The sequence below is a fragment of the Euprymna scolopes genome, chromosome 3 (genome assembly GCF_053919585.1).
Source record: "Euprymna scolopes isolate OS-2025 chromosome 3, ASM5391958v1, whole genome shotgun sequence".
NCBI classification, from domain to species: Eukaryota; Metazoa; Mollusca; class Cephalopoda; order Sepiida; family Sepiolidae; genus Euprymna; species Euprymna scolopes.
Window position 1 is genome coordinate 110,160,948 of NC_136484.1, and position 20,900 is coordinate 110,181,847.

At 35.4% G+C, this 20,900-nt stretch overlaps 1 protein-coding gene across 1 annotated transcript in view; it reads right to left on the reverse strand.

Annotated features, from left to right (window-relative positions):
- Positions 1–20,900, reverse strand: part of LOC145258138 (transmembrane protein 59-like) — a 100,701-nt gene that overhangs the window by 35,378 nt on the left and 44,423 nt on the right. Inside the window, exon 2 of the mRNA XM_080115904.1 lies at positions 11,178–11,277. Coding sequence (XP_079972030.1) covers positions 11,178–11,277 — 100 coding nt within the window. The remainder of the gene's footprint in view (positions 1–11,177; positions 11,278–20,900) is intronic.

Genomic DNA, 20,900 nt, shown 5'->3' on the forward strand with positions numbered 1-20,900 from the left:
TGGCCCATTTGTTTATTTTATTCAGACAGAGTTGTAGTTTGCGTTCGGCTGTTTGTATATATTTAGATTGGTAGTATATAAGTAGGTCGTCCACGTATAGGGCGTTTTCAATTCCTGGGTCTATGTTTTTTATGATATTGTTTATTTTAATGTTGAAGAGGGTGACAGACAGGATACTGCCTTGGGGGACCCCCATTTCTTGATCTTTTTGGACTGAATAAGTGTTGTCCATCCGTACTTGGAAGTTTCTATTTGTTAAGAAATTTCTGATAATTTCTGGCATTCTACCCCTAAGTCCTAGTTCATACAGGTCTTTTTGGATTCCGTATTTCCAAGCGGTGTCATACGCCTTTTGCATGTCAAAAAAAATTGCTATTAGATGTTCTTTTTTTGCAAATGCTTCTCTTATGCGTGTTTCCAGTTTTATTAAGTGATCGGTGGGGCTTCTATTTTTCCTGAAACCCGACTGGCTTTCTGTAATTAGATTTTTGCTTTCCAAGTACCAATTTAACCTTTCGTTAATCATTCTCTCAAAAGTTTTGCACAAACAACTAGTTAGTGCAATGGGTCGGTAGTTTGTTGGGTTTGTATGGTCTTTTTTTGGTTTGGGTATTGGGATTACTGTTGCCTGCTTCCAGTTTTTTGGAATGTTGTTAGTTATCCATATCTCATTGTAAATTTGTAATAAGTAGTCCAGTGATGGTTTTGGTAGTTTTTTGAGGAATTGATAATGGATCTCGTCGGGGCCGACTGCTGTATCGGGAGATTTGTTTATTGCCTCCTCTAGTTCTGCACTGTTGAATAATTGATTGTAGTTTTCTTCATTTTTTGATTTGAAGTTTATTTTTATTTTTTCTTCATTTTTCTTTATAGCTTGGAATTTTTTATTTTGGTTTTTTGATGATGAGTTCATTGAGAATTGTTCTGCTAATTTATTTGCGATATTTTGTTTGTCGGTAATCTTTGTGTTGTCGCATATAAGGTGTTTAATAGGGTTCTTTGTATTTTTTCCTGCTATTTTTCTGACCATCTCCCATACTTTTTTGGGTTTTGTGTTTTGATTAATTTTTGTTACATAGTCTTTCCACGAGTTCCGTTTTGATTCTTTGATAGTTTTCCGTGCTTTGGCTTTGCTGTTTTTATAGGTGTCCAAATTTTCTTTCGTTGGACTGTTTTTGAATTTCCTTAGGTTTGCACGTCTGGCTCTTATAGCTTCTTTGCATTCTTTATTGTACCAGGGTTTGTTATATTTTGTAGTAGTGGAACTTTTTGGTATGTTCTCCTCGGCTATTGTGAGTAGGGTGTTGCTGAAATATGTGATGTGTTCTAAGTCAGGATTCGCTTCAGGTATTAATCTGTATTGACATGTATTTTGGAAATTTTCCCAATTTGCCTTTTGTAAATTCCAGCGGGGTGTTTTGTCTTCTGGCTTGGGATTCTCGTTTTCTATTATGATTGGGAAGTGGTCACTTCCGCATGTATCCTTATGTGTTCTCCAGCTATAATCCATGTATATAGTTGGGTCACATAGTGTTATATCGATTGCTGATAGGGTTCCCGTTGGTGGGTGCATATATGTATTCTCTTTGTTGTTGAGTAGGCATAGATCATTTTGGTTAATTATTTTTTCTATGGTTTGGCCTCTTTTGTTGTTTTTTTTACTGCCCCACCATATATTGTGACTATTGAAGTCTCCCAACAGTAGAAAAGGTTTAGGTAGTTGTTTGATTATATTGTTTAATTCTGTTTCGTTTATTGTTTCATTTGGTGGTATATAGAGTGAGCATAGGGTTACTGTTTTGTGTAGTGTTGCAGTTATTGCAACAGCTTGCATATTTGTTTTTAAGTTCACTTTGCTGTGTGGAATGTTTTCGTTTATCAGTATTGATGATCCACCGGTGGCTTTGCATGATAATTTGTTTATGTGGTTGTATATTGAGTAGTGTTTTATGTTAATTTTGTCATTTTCTTTTAAGTGTGTTTCCTGTAGGCAAATTATTGCAGGACATAAGGATTTGATAAGTATTTGCATTTCTTCGATATTAATTTTTAATCCTCTTATGTTCCACTGTAGGATTTTGTTAGTCATGGTTTATATTTTCTTTTGGTTTTGGACTGTTGGTGTTTATGTCTACGTCCATAGTTTCGATGTTAGTTTGGGTGTTTCTTTTGGAAGTGGATGGTCTGTTTCTTGTTTCTGGTGAGAGGCTTTTTTTGGGTTTTGGTCTGGGACTTTTAGATTTACTTTGTCTTGACTGTCTTTTTTGGCTACCAGTTTCAACTAGTTCAAATTTATTTTCATTTTCAATTAATACTAATTCTGTTTTTTGTTTGTCATTTTGTTTTTGGGGGGTAGTTTTTTTGTTGTTCTGTTCTATTTCCATTTTTTCTGTTGTTGTGTGTTTATTTTTAACATCTGTTTTTGTCCTTGTTAGTGACTTGGATCTTTCACGTTTTGATAATTGAGGAGGTTTCATTTCTTTAGAGATTGATTCCTCAATATTGATGGAAGTTTTTCTGATTTCCTTTGTTTCGTTTTCTTTTATACTGGGTTGTTCGTTTCTGACTTTTATTTGGCTGTTAGAATTTATTTTCAGTTCTGATAAAAAAGATTTTAATTCTTCAAGTATGTTCTTTAGTTCTTTTGCTAGGTTTGCAATTTCTGGAGCAAGGTTTAGTTCATTGTAGTTGTACATTTTGTTTGCTTGTTGGGTTATTGTGGCATATGAGTTTTTGGTGCGATTTGTGACTTCTTTGCGGGCTTCTTGGAAGGTTATATTTTTTTGATATTTGATTGTTATTATTTCCTTCTCTTGCTTATATATTTTGCACTGTTTTGAGTGAGAGTGGTGCTCTTCTTGACAGTTTGTGCATTTGGTTTTATTTGGACAGTCTTCTTCATCGTGGTCTGGGTTTTTTTCACTGCAGTTTCCACATGTGAAGAATCTTAGACATTGGTCTTTATTATGTCCAAACTTTTGGCAGTTGTAGCATTGTAAAGGTTTTGGAATGTATTGTTCTATTTTCGTTCTTTCATAACCTATATTGATGGTCTCTGGTATTTGAGGATAATTGAATGTTAATATATAAGTGTTTGTATATATTACCTCTCCTTTTTTTTTAAATGTGATTCTTTTTACATCTGTGACCCCTTGGTTTTTTAGTTCTGTTTTGATTTCTTCTGTTGTGCAGACGGAGATTTCCTGGTTTTTTATGACTCCTTTGGAGTAGTTTAGTGTTTGGTGTGGATAAGCTTTGATGTTTGTTTCATGCAATTTTTGTAGTTGAAGTAGAGTTTTGGCCTGTTTTTTATTTTGTACTTCTACCAATATGGTACCATTCCTTAATTTTTTGACATTTTTAGGTGTTATTTTGCTTGATATTACCTTTTGGATAATGAAGGGTGACATTTTAGTTAACGGTATATTAGACGTTGCTTCTAGCACGATGAATCTTGGAAAGTTTGTATCTTCATTGTCGCTGTCAGAGTCTATTTCTGTGTGTGGTCTCTTGGATTTTTTGGCATTCATAATAATTTTTGAAAAATTCATCAGCCATGCTCCCCACCCTCCTCGGAGCCCCTTATGGGGAAGAACTATGAGGGGGTAAATCCCATTCGCCTCGGTTCTCCAGGGCTACATAGCTGGTATACTCAAACATGGGGAGGTTTCCAAGCATTCACAATATATGGTTATGCCCACCCAAGTATGGGATTTCCCTGTATTTTTATTATTCCTGATGGTTACCTTTTTCCCAGCTTGATTGACCCTTCAGCCATCGCTTATTAACTCAGTTTATTGTTTATGTTGAGTGTTAGTGTGTTTTTGTTTGGATTGTCTGAATTAGTGCTTGTCATGACCAACCGATTGATTGGATCGGGCCTATCCAACCTCCCGTCTAGCCTAGTAAGGGCCAAAGTGGTGTGTTGTAGTATCATGTTATTATTTCCTAGGCATGTTCCACTCAACCACCAGGATCCCGTTCTTAATGCATTACGGGTTGCCACCAACGGTCAACTGGTGGTCCCATTGAAGGATTTTTACCCTCTGCAGGGGGGCAGTTGGTATGTTCTATCGCCCTACCAACTAGGCAAAAAAAAAAAAAAAAAAAAAAAAAAAAAAAAAAAAGGGGTGAGGAGGTGAAGGAAAAAGAAAACGAGGGAGGGGAAGGGGAGGAGAATGTTGTTTTTGTTTTTGTTTTCGCAGAACATGACTAAGTTTTGCAAAAGGGAATAAAAAAACAAAGACATCTATGTAGGTGCGTTTCATCTCAGGAAGTCAGTAGACAGCCTGATCTGGTAGCACCAGTTTTCATGATATGAAGAAAGTACTTTTTCAAAAAGTGGGGGATCACTTTCTTATATAAACTTAACATGAAATGAGCACCCACTTTCTGGCCACCTAGTAATTTCTTCATATCATAAAACAAATTTAACTGTGATATTTGTTTTCAGCACTCCCAAAAACCAGTGCTGTTTTTTACTAAGAGATTCGTTTACACTTAATTTGTGTTTACTTTTTCTTTCTTCTTTCCTAAACAGTTCAATATATATTTATTTTCTCACTCTCTTTTTTTTTTTATAATTGAAACATTCAACAATTTCTCTTCTTTTTTTTTTCTTTAATACTGTTTTCATACTTTTGTTACGGACGGTCGTCTTTTTTTTTAATTTGTACTTTTTCCCCCCCATGTGTGGGTGTATGTTTTTGTTTACATTTAAGAGATTTTGTGGTAAATTTTTATGACGTGCCCCAGCATATTATAGACACCCCAACCTCCCCATGTTAAGAACGGCTTTCGGAATAAACACATCCAACCTCGAAAGCCGTTCTTAACATGGGAAGGTTGAGGAGGTGTTAATTCTGAAAGCCGTTCTTAACATGGGATGGTTGGGGTGTTTATAATACGCTGGGGCACGTCGTAAAAATTGACCAATTTTGTTTACATTAGGGAGGCGGCGGAGAGTCGTGGGTGCTGTGGCGGCCGTTTTATAATGAAAAAAGAACAAAAAACAAAAGTATGTTTTTTGTAAACCGCTCGTATAAGCTTACTGACAGCATTATTAGCACCTTAAATTATGATATGAAAAAATGAATGAATCTCTTAGTAAAAAACAGCGCTGGTTTTCGGGAGTGCTGAACACGAATATCAGTTATGTTATGAAGAAATTACTAAATGACCAAAAAGTGGGTGCTCATTTTATGTTAAATCTATATAGGAAAGTGATCCCCCACTTTTTGAAAAGTAATTCCTTCATATCATGAAAACTACTTATCTGCCCCAAATTTAAATGTGAAATTCGTTTTCAGCACCACTGAAAATCTATACAAGTCGTCATTTTAAAGTTTTTTTGGAGAGTTGGAAAAAAACATGACATTAACAAAAAAAACAAAAAAAAAAGTAGGGGATTATTGCCCATTATTTACTACACTGTTGTAGATTTTCTAAAAATCAAGAGTTCCTAATTTCTGCGCTTCAATGTGTTTCCTGATGGTTTCGGCATATTTTCTCTTAACTGTAGCTACTTCTTTCCTACAATTATTTCTAGCTTCTATATACATTTGTTTGTTTGTACTCGACTTATGACAAATAAATCTGAGCAATGGTAGCTGCGCAAGTAGAAGTACGCCACTGGAGAGAGCGGAGTTTGCTATAGAACTTCCGTGTGGGAACATGTGCTTCAATTGTTTCTGTGAACCATTCAGTGGTCTCATTTGCGCACTGTTCTGCAGGAAGAGAAAAGATATTTCCCCATGCAGCATCTCTGATGCGATCTCTAATGGCATCCCAGTCAGCCTTTTTTGTAGTACCTTGTCATTTTGAGCAATGGTTCTTCAACTTGGGGTTGAGAGTTTAGAGTGATGTCTGTCATTATAACAGTATGATCAGTATTCCCAAGTGGGCAATGGGCATTTATCACACAATCCTCTGGATCTGTTGTCAGAAATAGATCCAGAAATGAGGCTTGCTGGTCCTGAAGATAAGGGAGACGGGTCAGGAATGTTACTGTGTGTCAAGGAATGGGATATAGAAAAGTTATGGATGATGCTACCAGCTGTGTCAGTGTAGTTAGAGAAGCCAAGCCAATTACTGTGGTGGGCGTTAGTCACTAAATACATGTATTTGTTATGTCAAGGGAGAGTGTTATAGTGTTATATCTATGCTGTCAGAGACATGATTGTTTAGAGTAAAGTCCTGGGTCGCAGTAGAGCGATAAAGAAAATATAAGTACCTAACGCTATGTTGTAAAGTTAGTTTAAAGCACATAAAGGCCTGATCACCAGATTCTAGTTTAGATTCTCTAGTCACTAGGAGGGTGTTGCAAACAGACTCCAAGTCTGTGCATATATCTGTCAGAATCCTTATGACAAAGTGGAAGATAACTAGACATGTTAAAAAGGTTAGAGGGGATGGAGGAGTGCAGATTAGTTTCACTTAGTGCTAAGATATCCGGGGAGTTTACTAGGAGAAATGATTCTACATCATCTAAGTTAGTTCTAAGTCCTCAGATATATGTAAATGTAAGCCTCAAGGGAGGAGATGAATTGTTGATCAAGTGTGTGTTTGGTTTGAATGTTATTTTGAATTGAGGTGTCATTTCATTTTATTTTGTAGTTTCAAATTTAGAGTGAGGTGCTAGACAAAACGGATGTGCATAGCCAACATCATGCAACACAGTAAGACCATTAGCTGACTTCTCATCCACAGATATGTGGCCTCGGGAATGTTCACCAGAGATGAGTGCAGGGTCCCTTTACATGTGCGACATGGCACTACAAACATTCCAATATTATACGACTGATGATAGAGCAGCTGCTCTAAGTGCTATCAAAGAGTTAGGGCTCCTGTACTGTCAGTCGGAAACAGCAGCCAGCAACTGTTAAACTGGTACCCTCAAACCTGTCAGACAGGAGTGGCTCAATAAAATCATGTTAGCATACATGATAAACAAGCACCCCAAGATGCCCAGGTTTAAGGGAAGGGAAGAAGGTGGATATGGGGAATGGCATTCATTGCTTTAGTCAGGAAGCAAGGCTAAGCACTGGGCATCTCTAATGAGTCCCTGTTACCGCACCCTTGCTCCTGGCTAATAAGCAAAGAAGGAGTATGGAAGCCGGGCAATAGACAGAGTCTATCTACTTCTTAAGCAGTTTAGGTTTGCAAACCAGTGATTTGATCGAGTCACCAGCTAGAGAGGTTGTTGTTCAGGACTGAGGAGGCCTCACTCTCCTGTTTGGTGTCAAGATGTATGAGGTCAGAGGCCCAGGTTTACATATCAGAGTTTTCCTTCTCCTAGATTGATGATCTGACAAGATCTCCAGGTCCATCAGGACAGAGAGGATTATCCCCACGCCTAGTTTCAAAGCCAGGTTTTTCTATCCTACTGCATGGATAGTTAGGATTAATAGAGTTAGTATCAAAGATAATTAGTATCTGCTTTGAAGTTACACTCCTCAGAATAGGATTAAGATTGGAATATGTGATTACGTTTTGAATGGAGGTATGTATGAGTATGGGGTGTAGATTTAAGATTAATATCTACTAGAGTTCAGCAAAGATTAAATATGGTTTGTGGATTAATAAATAAATTGGAAAAATTATAGTCTAAAGAGTTAGGGTACGATTCAAAATGTGCTTTAGGTGTCGGTTTTCATGTAAAGACAATCACCAGTACTTTCACTCATCTAAAGGAAAGAAAGATATAGTTGCTACGTAATATAGATTACTTTAAAGCTGAGTACAAACTGTGGCTAATAAGTATTTATTTTATAGATGAGCTATAGAATATAAATATAGGTTAAGCTAATGCATGCCTTAGCAATAGAAATCTATAGATATTTACTGTTTATCAATTTTTAAAAGGTCAGCCTACTAGGAATGATAGCAATCTATATCTATATCTATAAATGTGAAAATGTGTGTGTGTGTGTGTCTGTGTACATTTCCCTATCAAATAACTGTCAATTTTCGGTCTACAGTAAATTTGACATACGAGGTATTGAGATTTGGGAAAATCTTTTTAATCAGGTTTCGTCCGGGAAATTTTGCTGTTAAGAGGTCAAAGTTCAACGATTTGATCTTTGAAAACTCTACCAAATCCCTCCGCCAATTTTATATATAGGTTACTTGGACATGGATCTAACTTTATAATTTGATTTGAGCCCCAAAAATATAAATGCTAAGAGGTCATAATTGGGGTCAAAGTTTTAAAAAAACTGAACTCTGCAGTAAAATTACTCACCTAATTTTTGGTCTAAACATTTGAAATTTTACATAAAGTGTTATCAGACAAGCTTTTTAATCGGTTTTTGACTGAAAAGTTAGCTGCCAAGGGGTCAAAGCTCAAAAGATATGACCTTTGCAATTTCTAGCAAACTATTATGCCAATTTTTGGTCTAAACATTTGAAATTTTACATGAAAGGTATTCAGACATGCAGCAAGCTTTTTAATCAGTTTTTGAATGAAAATTTGGCTGGCAAGAGGTCAAAGTTTACAAAGTTGACCGTTGCAGACTCTACCAAACTCCTCCGCCAATTTTGGGTCCAAACACTTGAAATTTTAGATGTAGGGTATTTGGACATGGATCAAACTTTTTAATTTGATTTGAGCCCAAAACAATCAATGTTAAAGGGTCAAAATTGGGGTCACAGTTTCAAAAAATTTGACGTCTGCAGTCTCTATCAACTTTTCTCTATAGTAGTTAAGAAAGCCTATTATATAGAAGGGCATTACCGTACATATTCACACTTTTTAATATATACATATGCACACAAAGTTATGAACAGTACATAAGGCCCGAGAACAGCCGGGCAGAACTGCTAGTATCTATAACAGTGAAAATGTGTGTGTGTGTGTGTGTACATTTCCCTACCAAATAACTATTAAATCTTTTTAATCAGTTTTGGCAGAAATTTGGCTGTCATGGGGCCAAAGTTCAACGACTTGACCATTGAAAACCCTACCAAACTCCTCTGCCAATTTTGAGTCGAAACATTTGAAATTTACTTGGATATGGATCAAACCTTTTAATTTGATTTGAGCCCCCCCCCCCCAAATAAATGTTAAGGGGTCAAAATTGGGGTCAAAGTTTAAACAAATTTGAACTCTGCGGTCTCTACCAAATTACTCAGCCAATTTTTGGTCTAAACATTTGAAATTTTACATTAAGGGTATTCAGAGATAGGGCAAGCTTTTTAATCGGTTTGGGTCGAAAATTTGACCTGCCGAGGGGTTAAAGTTCAAAAGATTTGACCTTTGCTGTCTCTAGCAAACTACTAAGCCAATTTTGGGTCTAAGAATTTGAAATTGATACATAACAGGTATTCAGGCATGTGGCAAGCATTTTAATCAGTTTTAGAGCTAAAATTTCATGGCCTAAAGGTCAAAGTTGAAAGAATTAACCTTTGCAGATTCTACCAAATTCCTCCGCCAATTTTAGGTCTAAAGATTTGAAATTTTAGATGTAGCTAACTTGGACATGGGTAAAACTTTGTATTTTGATTTGAGACCAAAATAATAAATGTTAAGGGGTCAAAATTGGGGTCGAAGTTAAAAAAATTTACCTCTTCAGTCCCTACAAAATTACTCAGACAAACTTTGGTCTAAACATTTGAAATCTTACATAAAGTGTATTAACACGTAGGACAAGTTATGAACAGTACAGCAAGCCCGAGCAGAACTGGGCTGAACTTATATATATATATATATATATATATATATTAGTGACCTTGGAAAGCTACAGGAGAGACAACTAAGCATAGAAAAATCCTAAGCAAAATTCATCCAAAAGCAACAAAAGTGAAGCTAGCCTGCGAGGACAATGCAGGCAAATTTGGGCATATTTTATTGGTTTGAAAATATAGGTTCTTTTTTACCAATAAAATTTTAACCATAGAATAGTATCATAATCTTCTAAAAGCTTGCAAAGTTTCATGTAGTTTCATCCCATAAAACCAAAGATATGAGCATTTCAATATTCATTTTGGCTACAAGTATAGATGTATCCATATATTTCACCCAAACCTCTGACCTTGATGGAGGAGAGACTAAAACTTGCTGCTATGGTTTCAAATGATCTGAAATAACAACAAAGAGAGACTTGATTCCAAATATTTCTCAGATGTTAGAATTCCCTCTTTTGTTAATAGGGTACGATTATGAATATATCCAGCAATCCTTATATACTGTGAAACTGACTTTATGTATGAAAACAAAAGAGGGGAGATATAACATACGAGAAATATTTGGAATCAAGTCTCTCCTTGCTGTTATTTCAGACCATTTGAAACCATTGCAAGTTTTAGTCTTCTCTCCATCGGTTTTGGAGAAATATCAGATATTTTGTAATTCATATGCAAAACTAGGAAAACAAATGACTATGATTAAACATTTTAGAGCTGTAAAAAAGTGCCAAAAATAAGCTCTGGATGACGGATGATCCCATTAGTGTGTGACCTTTCCAATGAGCCTTCATTTGTTAAATTCTGATCAATAGTCACTGAGATTTCAAACTTATAAAATTGCCAAAAAAGGTGATTGTAGCCAAATTGAATATTGAAATGTTCATATCTTTGGTTCTATGGATTGAAACTACATGAAAATTTGGAGGCTTTTTGAAGAATATAATACTATTCTATGGTTAAAATTTTATGACAATTGGTCAAAAAGAACTTATCTTTTTTTAAACCAATAAAATATGCCCAAATTTGCTTACATTTGTATATATAGCCTGGTATGCCAGCTTCGGTTTTGCTGCTTCGATTGTCTCCCCTGTGGCTTTACCAGGCCACTAATAAATAAATATAATGTGTGCGTGCATGTGTGAAGATTTAAAAAAAAAAAAAAAAAAAAAAAAAAAAGGAAAGATAATTGCATCAACCAACTGACTGCAGCAAGCTAATGAAGCCTAATGCTTCCATGTCAAAGCAAATCAACTCTTCCTTACAATGGATTTGTTGGGGAAATAATACTTTTCTATGTTTGTACAGTGAGTGCAAACTTTTTGCCAACAGCATATTTGAAATTATTAATTACTTTACTGTCACAATATCTTTATCATTTATATTTTCGACCTGCGAAGCTGTCAGACAGAATCTTTAATAAAACATGCTGAGATCTTAAAGAAAGAATTTTTTTTTTTTTTTTTAAATAAAATAAAAAAATTAAAAAAACTCACCATTATTACATTCAGTAGATGTATCATTAAGATGGTGGTGACTACGACTGAATTTGCACACATAAAACAATCGGCAACCTCTCCTACATGCTGAAATATTCTGCAATAACAAAAGAAAGACATTTTAAGTGAAATCACCATATAGTTTTGAATCATTCTCAAATATCAATAACAATATTTTCTTCTAATTATAAAATGGATGGTAATGTGAATGACAGTTTTAATATATAAATAATCATTTTAATTTGTGTTCACATTTATTTGTCATATGCCTATTTAGACGTCATATTTCAATTTTTTTTTTTATGTATACTAGCAGACCGCCCGGCGTTGCCCGGTCGTAAGATATGCTTAAATATGATATTTTATGCAAATTACATATTTATTATTTTAGACAATTCTCTATTGATTATTATATTGAACCTAATGTATAGTAGCGAGATCCAAACTGAAAATATATATATACTACAGGGTGGTCAAAAAGTCAGGTAACATTTTAAAGAAAAACGATATTAGCAATACACGTATATTTAAGTACCATACATTGAAATATAAAATGAAACAAACATGAAATATGTTTATTTTGTTAATTGTCGTCCATTTCTCTCTATCAATCGTTGGAAGCGATTAACCACTGATTGTGTAACACGTGTAATCATGTCAGCTGATATCCGCGCAATCTCCTCTTCAATAAATAACTTTAAAGACGCTATTGTATCAGGCTTCTTGCCATAAACGCTATCCTTTACATATCCCCAAAGCCAGAAATCAGGAGGGGTAGTTTATATATTACACTCAAATATTTAAACAAATAATATTAAACAAATAGAGATTATAATGGATCATATTGTTTTTTCTACCTTTAACATGTTACCTGACTTTTTGACCACCCTGTAGTTGGGAGGGGGGGGCGGTGTAAAATATGTTTAAATGTATTTTAATTTGTCCAGATTTCATATATATTATGATAGAGTCATGATTTCAAAAGTAAAAAAAAAAAAAAAAAAAAAAAATGAATTTGGATGCCATTCAAAGCTGGTGATGTTACCACTGTGCAAACGTGACATGTATATGAACTTATAAAAAATTAAAAATAAACTAAGATGAATGTACAAAATGTATAATGATTTTTTTCAACTTTGACTCATTTTTGACCCCCTTAAAAATTATTTAAACCAGCTAAAGACCCATAAAAGAACGGTCCGTAAAAAAAATCCCATCATTTTAGGCCTCTAGCGTCGCTCTGTGACTTTCAGTTTTGGAGAAGAGAAAAGTTTAAAAATATAGAGACAGACAGTCATATAGCCTTTTATATATCAGAAGACTTGGGTGCCATCAGCTAGAATCAAAACCAAAACATACAACTCTCCACCCTCATATGCATATATTTATATATATATTAATTCACCTGTCATCCCTTTTTTAAAGGATGGAATCGCCTGATCATCGAAGGCAAGATTAAAACAAGCAAGCCCAGACAGTCCACAGAGTTTTATAAGCATACAGATATATAAAATTATGTTTGTGCAGACTTTAAATATTTCCATTTCCTTTTATCTCCATTTTTTCTTTACCAAATCCTTTTTCATTCCATATAAAAAAATTTACACCAGTTTTTTTTTTTTTTTTTGAGAAACATATTTGTCTCTGATGAGCTGTTTAGTAGTCTTCCACTATTCAACAAAGCACATGTACTTCATAAAAAAACGAATAAAAACTTAGGAATGTGAATTAAATAGATTTTTTTGTTTTGGAATGATAACCATACTAATGCACAATCTTAAAGATTATATATTAGAAATATACACATCCAAATTATTTTAAGTACTTCATCAGATAGACTCTAAAAATCTGTTTGTAAAATCATTCTTTTACTATTACTTATGAATTCATCCAGAAAATGGAATGATTTACATTAGTGCCATTTTTGAAATTGGTTTGTATCTTTAAATTTAACTATTTCAATCAACAGAAATTTTAAGAGTTACTTATTTGGATCCTGCAAAATAAGAAATTTGTTCCAAAGATATTTTGCTAATAAAAAGAAAAAAAAAATTGTAAGGTAACTTTAATCTTTCTTGCCAATAATTTTTTAGTGCAATGAGGTATCATACATTTTTCTATATTAAACTCTAATTTTTATGTATTTTCCCAAATCGATCAGGGTTAGTAAGATGTAATGATCGTCAGAACCAAAGCCAAATATTTATGGAGAGGATTTTAGATAGGAATCTATAAGGGAAAACTGTATTTCTACCTAAGTGTCCCCAGACTAATCTCTGAAGCTACCCAAGATACACTTCTAAAACTTACATATTTTGATTCAGCACAACTCTGAATAAGTTCTGGTAAAAAGAATTATCACTGTAAAGTTTATAGGAGCTAATGATTTTATAAATTAATAAGTGAAGCATGCATGGTCCCCATGAGTTCACAGTGAACGAGGCATAAAAAAAATGACTAAATTCAGTATTTGCCCCGTCCCCTCCCCATTTAGCCCTAAAAGTCCACAAGAGATGTTAAATCCTGGTGAAAATGAACAAACAGTGCAGTTTTAGGCCTTAATATATGTAAATTTGACTTCTGTACCATGCAAAAAAAAAAAAATCCATCATTTGCCCTCCTTCCATTTAGACCCAAAAGTTCCAAAGACCTTATCATATTTAACTTTGAGTTCAGCACCATGCAAAACTGCTAAATAGACATATGCAGAAAATTTTGGACAAATATGGTAAAATAGTCCCAAAAATGGAGTGTACTTATTAGCTCTAAAAGAGCCCCTGGGGCACACCCAGGAGTTATCACGAAGTATAGACAAACAAAATTATATAGAAATCAGTTAATTACAACTTTTCAGAAAGTTTTATAAAAATCCAAGGCATCAATTTTTTTTTAATAAGCACAAAAGTGTCACTTTGAGCCATTTTAACCTGAAAGGCACCTCTAGGGGATAAACCAGAGTTTTCACGGAAAATCCGTTCTGTTACTTTTTTTACTCATATCATGTTTAATGTTTCTGCAAAATTTCAAAAAATTCCAAGGCGTAGTTATTGATAAAAATGCGGACAGACAAACAGACGAGGGTGAATTTACAGGTCCACCATCCTTTTATTGGAGGACTAAAAATTAAGTAATGACAATGCTAATATATAAAGCAACCATTTTTACAGCATTATAGTAGATCAAAATGAAAATACCGGTATTTTCATTTTGAATATTAAGAGTTATGCAGACAGTGATTGTATCTAAAACTATGTAGACCTGAAGGTTCTAGTTTAAAATATGCTGTAAAAAAGTTCATGTGCATAGTCAGGAGGTAAGCTTTTTTGGCTTTCAATTTGGCATCTGACAAAGATGCATATTCTCACCTACACTCTTCAATTACGTCATTGACTCGATCACATTCAATGCCCTGGCAACTTTCACTGTGTAACAGTAAGTCAGGCCTACAAATATCAGATCTAGACTATGCTACTGATATCACTATATTGGTTGAAACGTCACGGACATTAAATCGGCCATTGACAAAATTCAAATGTACGCTTCAAAGATTGGCATGAAGAAAGTTACTGTTGGCAGGTCAACTTCCAAATGAAAAACAACTAGTTGTCCTAGAGACAGAAACCCTTCAAGAGGTCGATTGGTTCAAATATCTTGGCTTCATCATCACCGCAACAGGCCAAAGGGAGAAAGACATCAACCACATCAGCAATGCTCACACCATCTTCTGTTAACTTTGATCATGGCTCTGGTCTTGAAAAGAAATAAGGCTGAACAGCAAAGTCAGGATCTACCAGACCTTCGTCTGCACCATTTTCAATTTTTGGCTGCGTGACTTGACTTATGAGAGCAAGTGACCTATACAAACTGTAAGTATTTGACCATAACTACATATGCCACATCTTCCGTATCTATTGACAACAATTTATCTCCAATAGTACAGTTTGCACTCACTAAAAGATCCACTTCTTTAAAAAATCTCTCTTTGCCAGCCACATCCAGATGATTTCATCTGTGAAGTCAGTGACCCAACACTATCAATAGGTTGGAAGAAACATTGCGGTGGCCAACTCAAAACTTAACTCAGGATGGTGAAGCAGGATACTGAACGGATCTGGGTGCACACCTTTATGAGGTCAGTTGCTGGAACCACACTCATAACGGAAGCAGCCTTGGATCACCCTGCCTAGTAAGCCAGTATTTGGGACATGATGAACTTGTTGGAAGGAGCTGGGCAACTGACCTAGGGTGAATGTCGAAACCATAACAATGCCCCCACCTGGCAATATAAGAATAGGGTAAAGTCTTATCTAAGTCTTACTTCTCCGGATTGTGTGAAGAATTAATGTTATGCCATGGAAATGTTGATAATTGAAAAACCAACCATAACCTGATTAGAGTGAAAATTTGTATGGTGATTACCGTTATCAAAGAGCATCAAATTCATACATAACATTTTTTTAAAAAAATCACAAGTTGAAATTTTGTCAAAATTTTGACTAGGTTAAACTTTTCAAGATGAAAGTTGCAAAATGTAAGACTTCATTGGCTACAATATAGGCCAAGTAGAAAGTCTCACTGATGAACAGAATCAAAGTTATCACCAAAACCGTGATTCACATTTTCTTAGATTTAGATATCCCTAAATTAAATCAATTTGACCATGATCGATATTGCAACTTTGTTTGGTGGCAATCAGTCTAGCAATGTTGATGCTAGGATGTGCACAAACCAACGATTACAAACTAGGCCAAAAACGTAACCTGTTGAGTTGAGTTAATGATAGTTCTGAGGAGTAAACACAAAGCCACCAGCATCAAAAGGGAAAACAATGAACGCTTTAAAACAATAAAACAAAACAGGAAATGCGCAACTTCTCTTATTACAAGTTGTTAGCCATGACTATAATGCATAGATCAATTTTTATGTGACAATATCTCGGAACAAACACAATCGATACATAACTATTTCCTGGATCAATAGAACATTGTGCCAATTTTTTTATGTTTATTAAGGGGGAGGGGTTATAAATATGGTAGAGATTTTATACATGCACAGGTTTTCCTATTTATTAGTACATGTTTTTTATCATGAAAATCTAATCTTTATTCCGTAACTCAGAGAATGAAACCTTGACTTTGACCAAAGCATACAAAAACAATAGTCATTCAATATTTTACACCATGACAACCAAAACATGACTGACCAAAAAATGGATTCATATTATTTAGATTCTTCATTTTCATCTTGAGTGTTATTTTCACAAGATTTTGAACCCGTGCACTAGTGGATAATGTACTTGGTAAAATTCAGTTGCAAAGTTACACCGTTATGAAATTTGAAAGTTCAATCCATAACATGATGAACTATGGAATATATATTCTATACAGCAGCACGAGTAACATGGACACATTATGTTTTTCAAGTATTCCATTGTGGGGGTGGGTGGGGGCTACCAAAACTGAAATCAAATGCCAAAAGAAAGAAAGAAAAAAAAATTAATTTAAAACTAATGCAATATTTATTGCTTATACTTATTATAGGAGGGGAATTCTACTAGTATAATATATAAGTTTGGCACGTGCACAGGAGCAATTTTTTTTTGTTTTTCCCTGTAAATAAAAAAAACTCACACTACTTCAAATTTTATTGATTCATTAAATTACAAACAAAAAAAGTTTAAACTTTATTACGAAAATTTAAATTTTGAAAGGAAAAATAATTTTCTCAAAATTCACATGCATTTCTATGATGCCCCATGATGTTTTATAAAAAAATAAATGAAGCATGCGTGGCCTCCTGTGAGAAACCAGTGAACGAGGCATAAAAAAAAAAATGACTAAATTCAGTATTTGCAGTCACCCCCCCCCCCCCCAAAAAAAAATTTGGCCCTCCCAAAATCCCCAGGGGACGTCAAATTCTGGTGAAAATGAACAAATGGTACAGTTTTAGGCCTTAACATATGTAAATTTGAGTTCTGCACCATGCAAAAAAAAAGAAACAAGTCTATCATTTGACCCCCCCCCCATTTAGACCAAAAAGTTCCCAAGACCTTAACATATTTAACTTTGCATTCAGCACCATGCAAAACTACTAAATAGACATACACAGAAAATTTTGGACAAATATGGTAAAATAGTCCCAAAAATGGAGTGTTTTTTATTAGCCCTAAAAGAGCACCCAAGAGTTATCGCGAAGTATAGACAAACAAAATTATATAGAAATCAGTTAGTTACAACTTTTCAGAAAGTTTTATAAAAATCCATGGCATCAATTTTTTTTAATAAGCACAAAAGTGTCAATTTGAGCCATTTTAACCCAAAAGGCACCCCTAGGGGGGCAATCGGAGTTTTCCCGGAAAATCCGTTCTGTTACTTTTTTACTCATATCATGTTTAATGTTTGTGCAAAATTTAAAAAAATTCCAAGGCATAGTTATTAAGAAAAGTGCGGGCAGACAAACAGAGGAGGGTGAATTTACAGGTCTGCCCTCCTTTTGTCGAAGGACCAAAAAATCTATTGAGTTTTATTATAAGTTTTTTTATATTTATTTTTTAAAAATTTCTAAACAAAAAGTATGCATTAAAAAATGTCAGAATTTTGGCTTTGTTACTAAAAAAAAAATCTTTTCAATTTTTGATTCAGTCCTGAAATTGCATTTGTCTGCCCTGGCTATGCACTCTCCAAATGTCTCAACTGAAAAGGAGGGAGGCTTCTTCAGCCCTGAATGATAACCTCGCTAGAGCTAGTAACTCGATCAAATCATCGGTTTACCAACATAAACTGCATAAGGAACAGATATGCTCTGCCTATCGCCCGGCTTCCATACTCCTTTACCTGTTAGCCAGGAGCAGAGGTTCAATCACAGGGACTCATTAAAGTCGCCTAGTGCTTAGCCTTGTTTCCTGACTAAAGAAATGAATGCCGTCCTCCACATCCGCCTCATTCCCTTCCATTAAACCTAGGCATTTTGGGAGTGCTTGTTTACCATGTATGCTAACATGATTGGACTGGGCCACTCTTGTCTGAAACGTTTGAGGGTACCAGTTAAACAGTTTGGCTGCTGTATTTTGACTGACAATATAGGCGCTCTAACTTTTTGGTAGCACTTATTGTGGCTGCTCTATCATCAGTTGTATAATATTGGGATATTATGTTGTGCACGGAAAGGGACCCTAACTTAGCTGATGTAGAATCATTTCTTATAGCAAACTCTCTGGCTATCTTAGCACTAAGTGAAACTAACTTAAACTCCTCCATTCCTTCTAACCACTTTAACATGTCTGGTTATCTTCCACTTTGTTATAAAGACTCTGACAGACACATACACGGACTTGGAGTCTATATTCGTAACACCCTCCCCATGACTAGGGAATCTAAACTAGAATCAAATGACCAGGCCTTCGTGTGCTTTAGACTAACTTTACAACATAGCGTTAGCTACTTATATATTCTTTATTGCTCTCCCCCAACCTAGGATTCTAATCAATCATGTCTTTGACAGTGGATGTAGCGCTGTCCTTTTACACTAGTGCCCAAATACATGTATTTGGGGACTTTAATGCTCACCACAGTAATTGGCTTGGCTTCTTTAACTACACAGACACAGCTGGTAGCATCATCCATAACTTTTCTATATCTCATTCCTTGACATAGTAACGTTCTTAACCTGTCTCTCAGATCGTCAGGACCAACAAGCCTCACTTCTAGACCTATTTCTGACAACAGTTCCTGAAGATTGTATAACCAATGCCCATTGTCCACTCAGGAATACTGATCATGCTATGATAATGATAGATATCACTCTAAACTCTCGACTCCAAGTTGAAGAGCCATTGCTGAAAACGATAAGGTACTACAATAAGGCTGACTGGGATGCCATCAGAGTACACATGAGGGAATATCTTTTCTCTTCCTGCAGAGCAGTGTGCAAATGAGACTACTGAATGGTTCAAAGCGGCAATTGAAGCACATGTTCCCACACGGAAGTTCTATAGCAAACCCTACTCTCCCCAATGATTTACTTCTACTTGCGTAGCTGCCATTGCTGAAAGCAACATGCATACCACAGATTTATTTAGCATAAGTCCAGAACAAACAGACAAAAATATATAGAAGCTAGAAGTAATTGTAAGAAAGAAATAGTGACAGCTAAGAGAAAATATACCAAAACCACCAGAAAACACATTGAAGCACAGAAATTAGGAACTCTTGATTTCTGGAAAATCTACAACAGTGTAGTAAATGATGGGCAATCAACAATTCCCCCACTATCCAACAATCATGAGGTTGTTTGCATGGCAACCAAGAAAGCTAATATGCTTGCCCATCAGTTTGCCTCAAACTCTACTTTGAACCCAGCGAACCAGTCCCTCCCTGATTTTTTTTGCGGACAGAAACCACACTAAACGATCTGAAAATCACGCCTTCTTAAGTATATGATATATTAAACCTAGACACCTCAAAAGCATGTGAACCGGATCTCATCACGGCTGTACTATTAAAAAATGCTCTGCTGAGGTTGCTACAATTCTCTCCAAACTTTTCAACAAATGCCTTAACGAATCTTGATTTCCTGACTGCTGGAAACCTGCTTCTGTAATATCAGTTTACAAGAATTCTGGCAAAAGAACTGACCCATTAAATTATCACTCGATTAGCCTCCTCCCCCTTTTGGCCAAAATATTTGAGTCCATAATTAATCAAACTCTAGTCCACCAACTTACAGTTGCTAAACTTCTGTCGAACAACTAATATGGATTTAGACAAGCCTGTTCTACTGCAGATATTCTAACTGTAATCTCTAATGGTATATACTATGCAATCGATAAGGCAGAGGCAGGGAAGGCAGTAGCCTCAGATATATCTAAGGATTTTGACAGGGTATGGCACGATGGTATCCTCATGAAAACAGATCCTATGGTATTACTGAATGAATACTTAACATAATAAAATCCTTCTTAAATAAGAGAATAATCTAGATTGTCCTCGATGGTTGTACGTTAAAACAATATGATATAAATGCGGATGTACTTCAAGGGTCTATCCTCAGACCTTTATTATTTTTGATATTCATAAATGACTTCCCTGATAAAATTGTCTCTGAAATGGACATATTTGCTGACGACACCATGCTAGCATAACAGGCACGAGAGGAAAACAATGAACACATATCCAAGGCAATAGCGGAAACCCTAGAGGAAGACCTTCAGTCTGTAGTGGAATAGGGACACGAATGGATGGTAACGCTCAATGCTGCCAAAACTAAGCTCATTTCCTTTAATAATTATAAAGAAACTTCTCAACCACCAATAGCTATGGCTAATGATACATTACTTGAAAGTACTTTGTTAAAACTCCTTGGTCCTTGGCTTAACGTTCACGGGGAACATGAGCTAGAACAGATATATTGAGGATATTTGCCAAGGCTGCTGCGAGGAAGGTGGGCTCTCTTTACCATGCTAGAAAGTTACTTATGCCTGAAAGTATCCTATACAAAGTCACTATTCGCCCGTGTATGGAGTATTGTTGTCACATTTGGGCTGATGCATCTGCTACAAGTCTCTTGCTCCTGGACAGGGTTCAAAAGAGAGTCGCCAACCTAATAGGTCCCGAACTGTCAGCTAAGCTTCAACCTCTGTCCCATCAACGAAATGTTGCATATATCTGCCTGTTTTACAAGTATTTTAATGGTAGTTGCTCCAACGAACTACAAGCCCTTGTA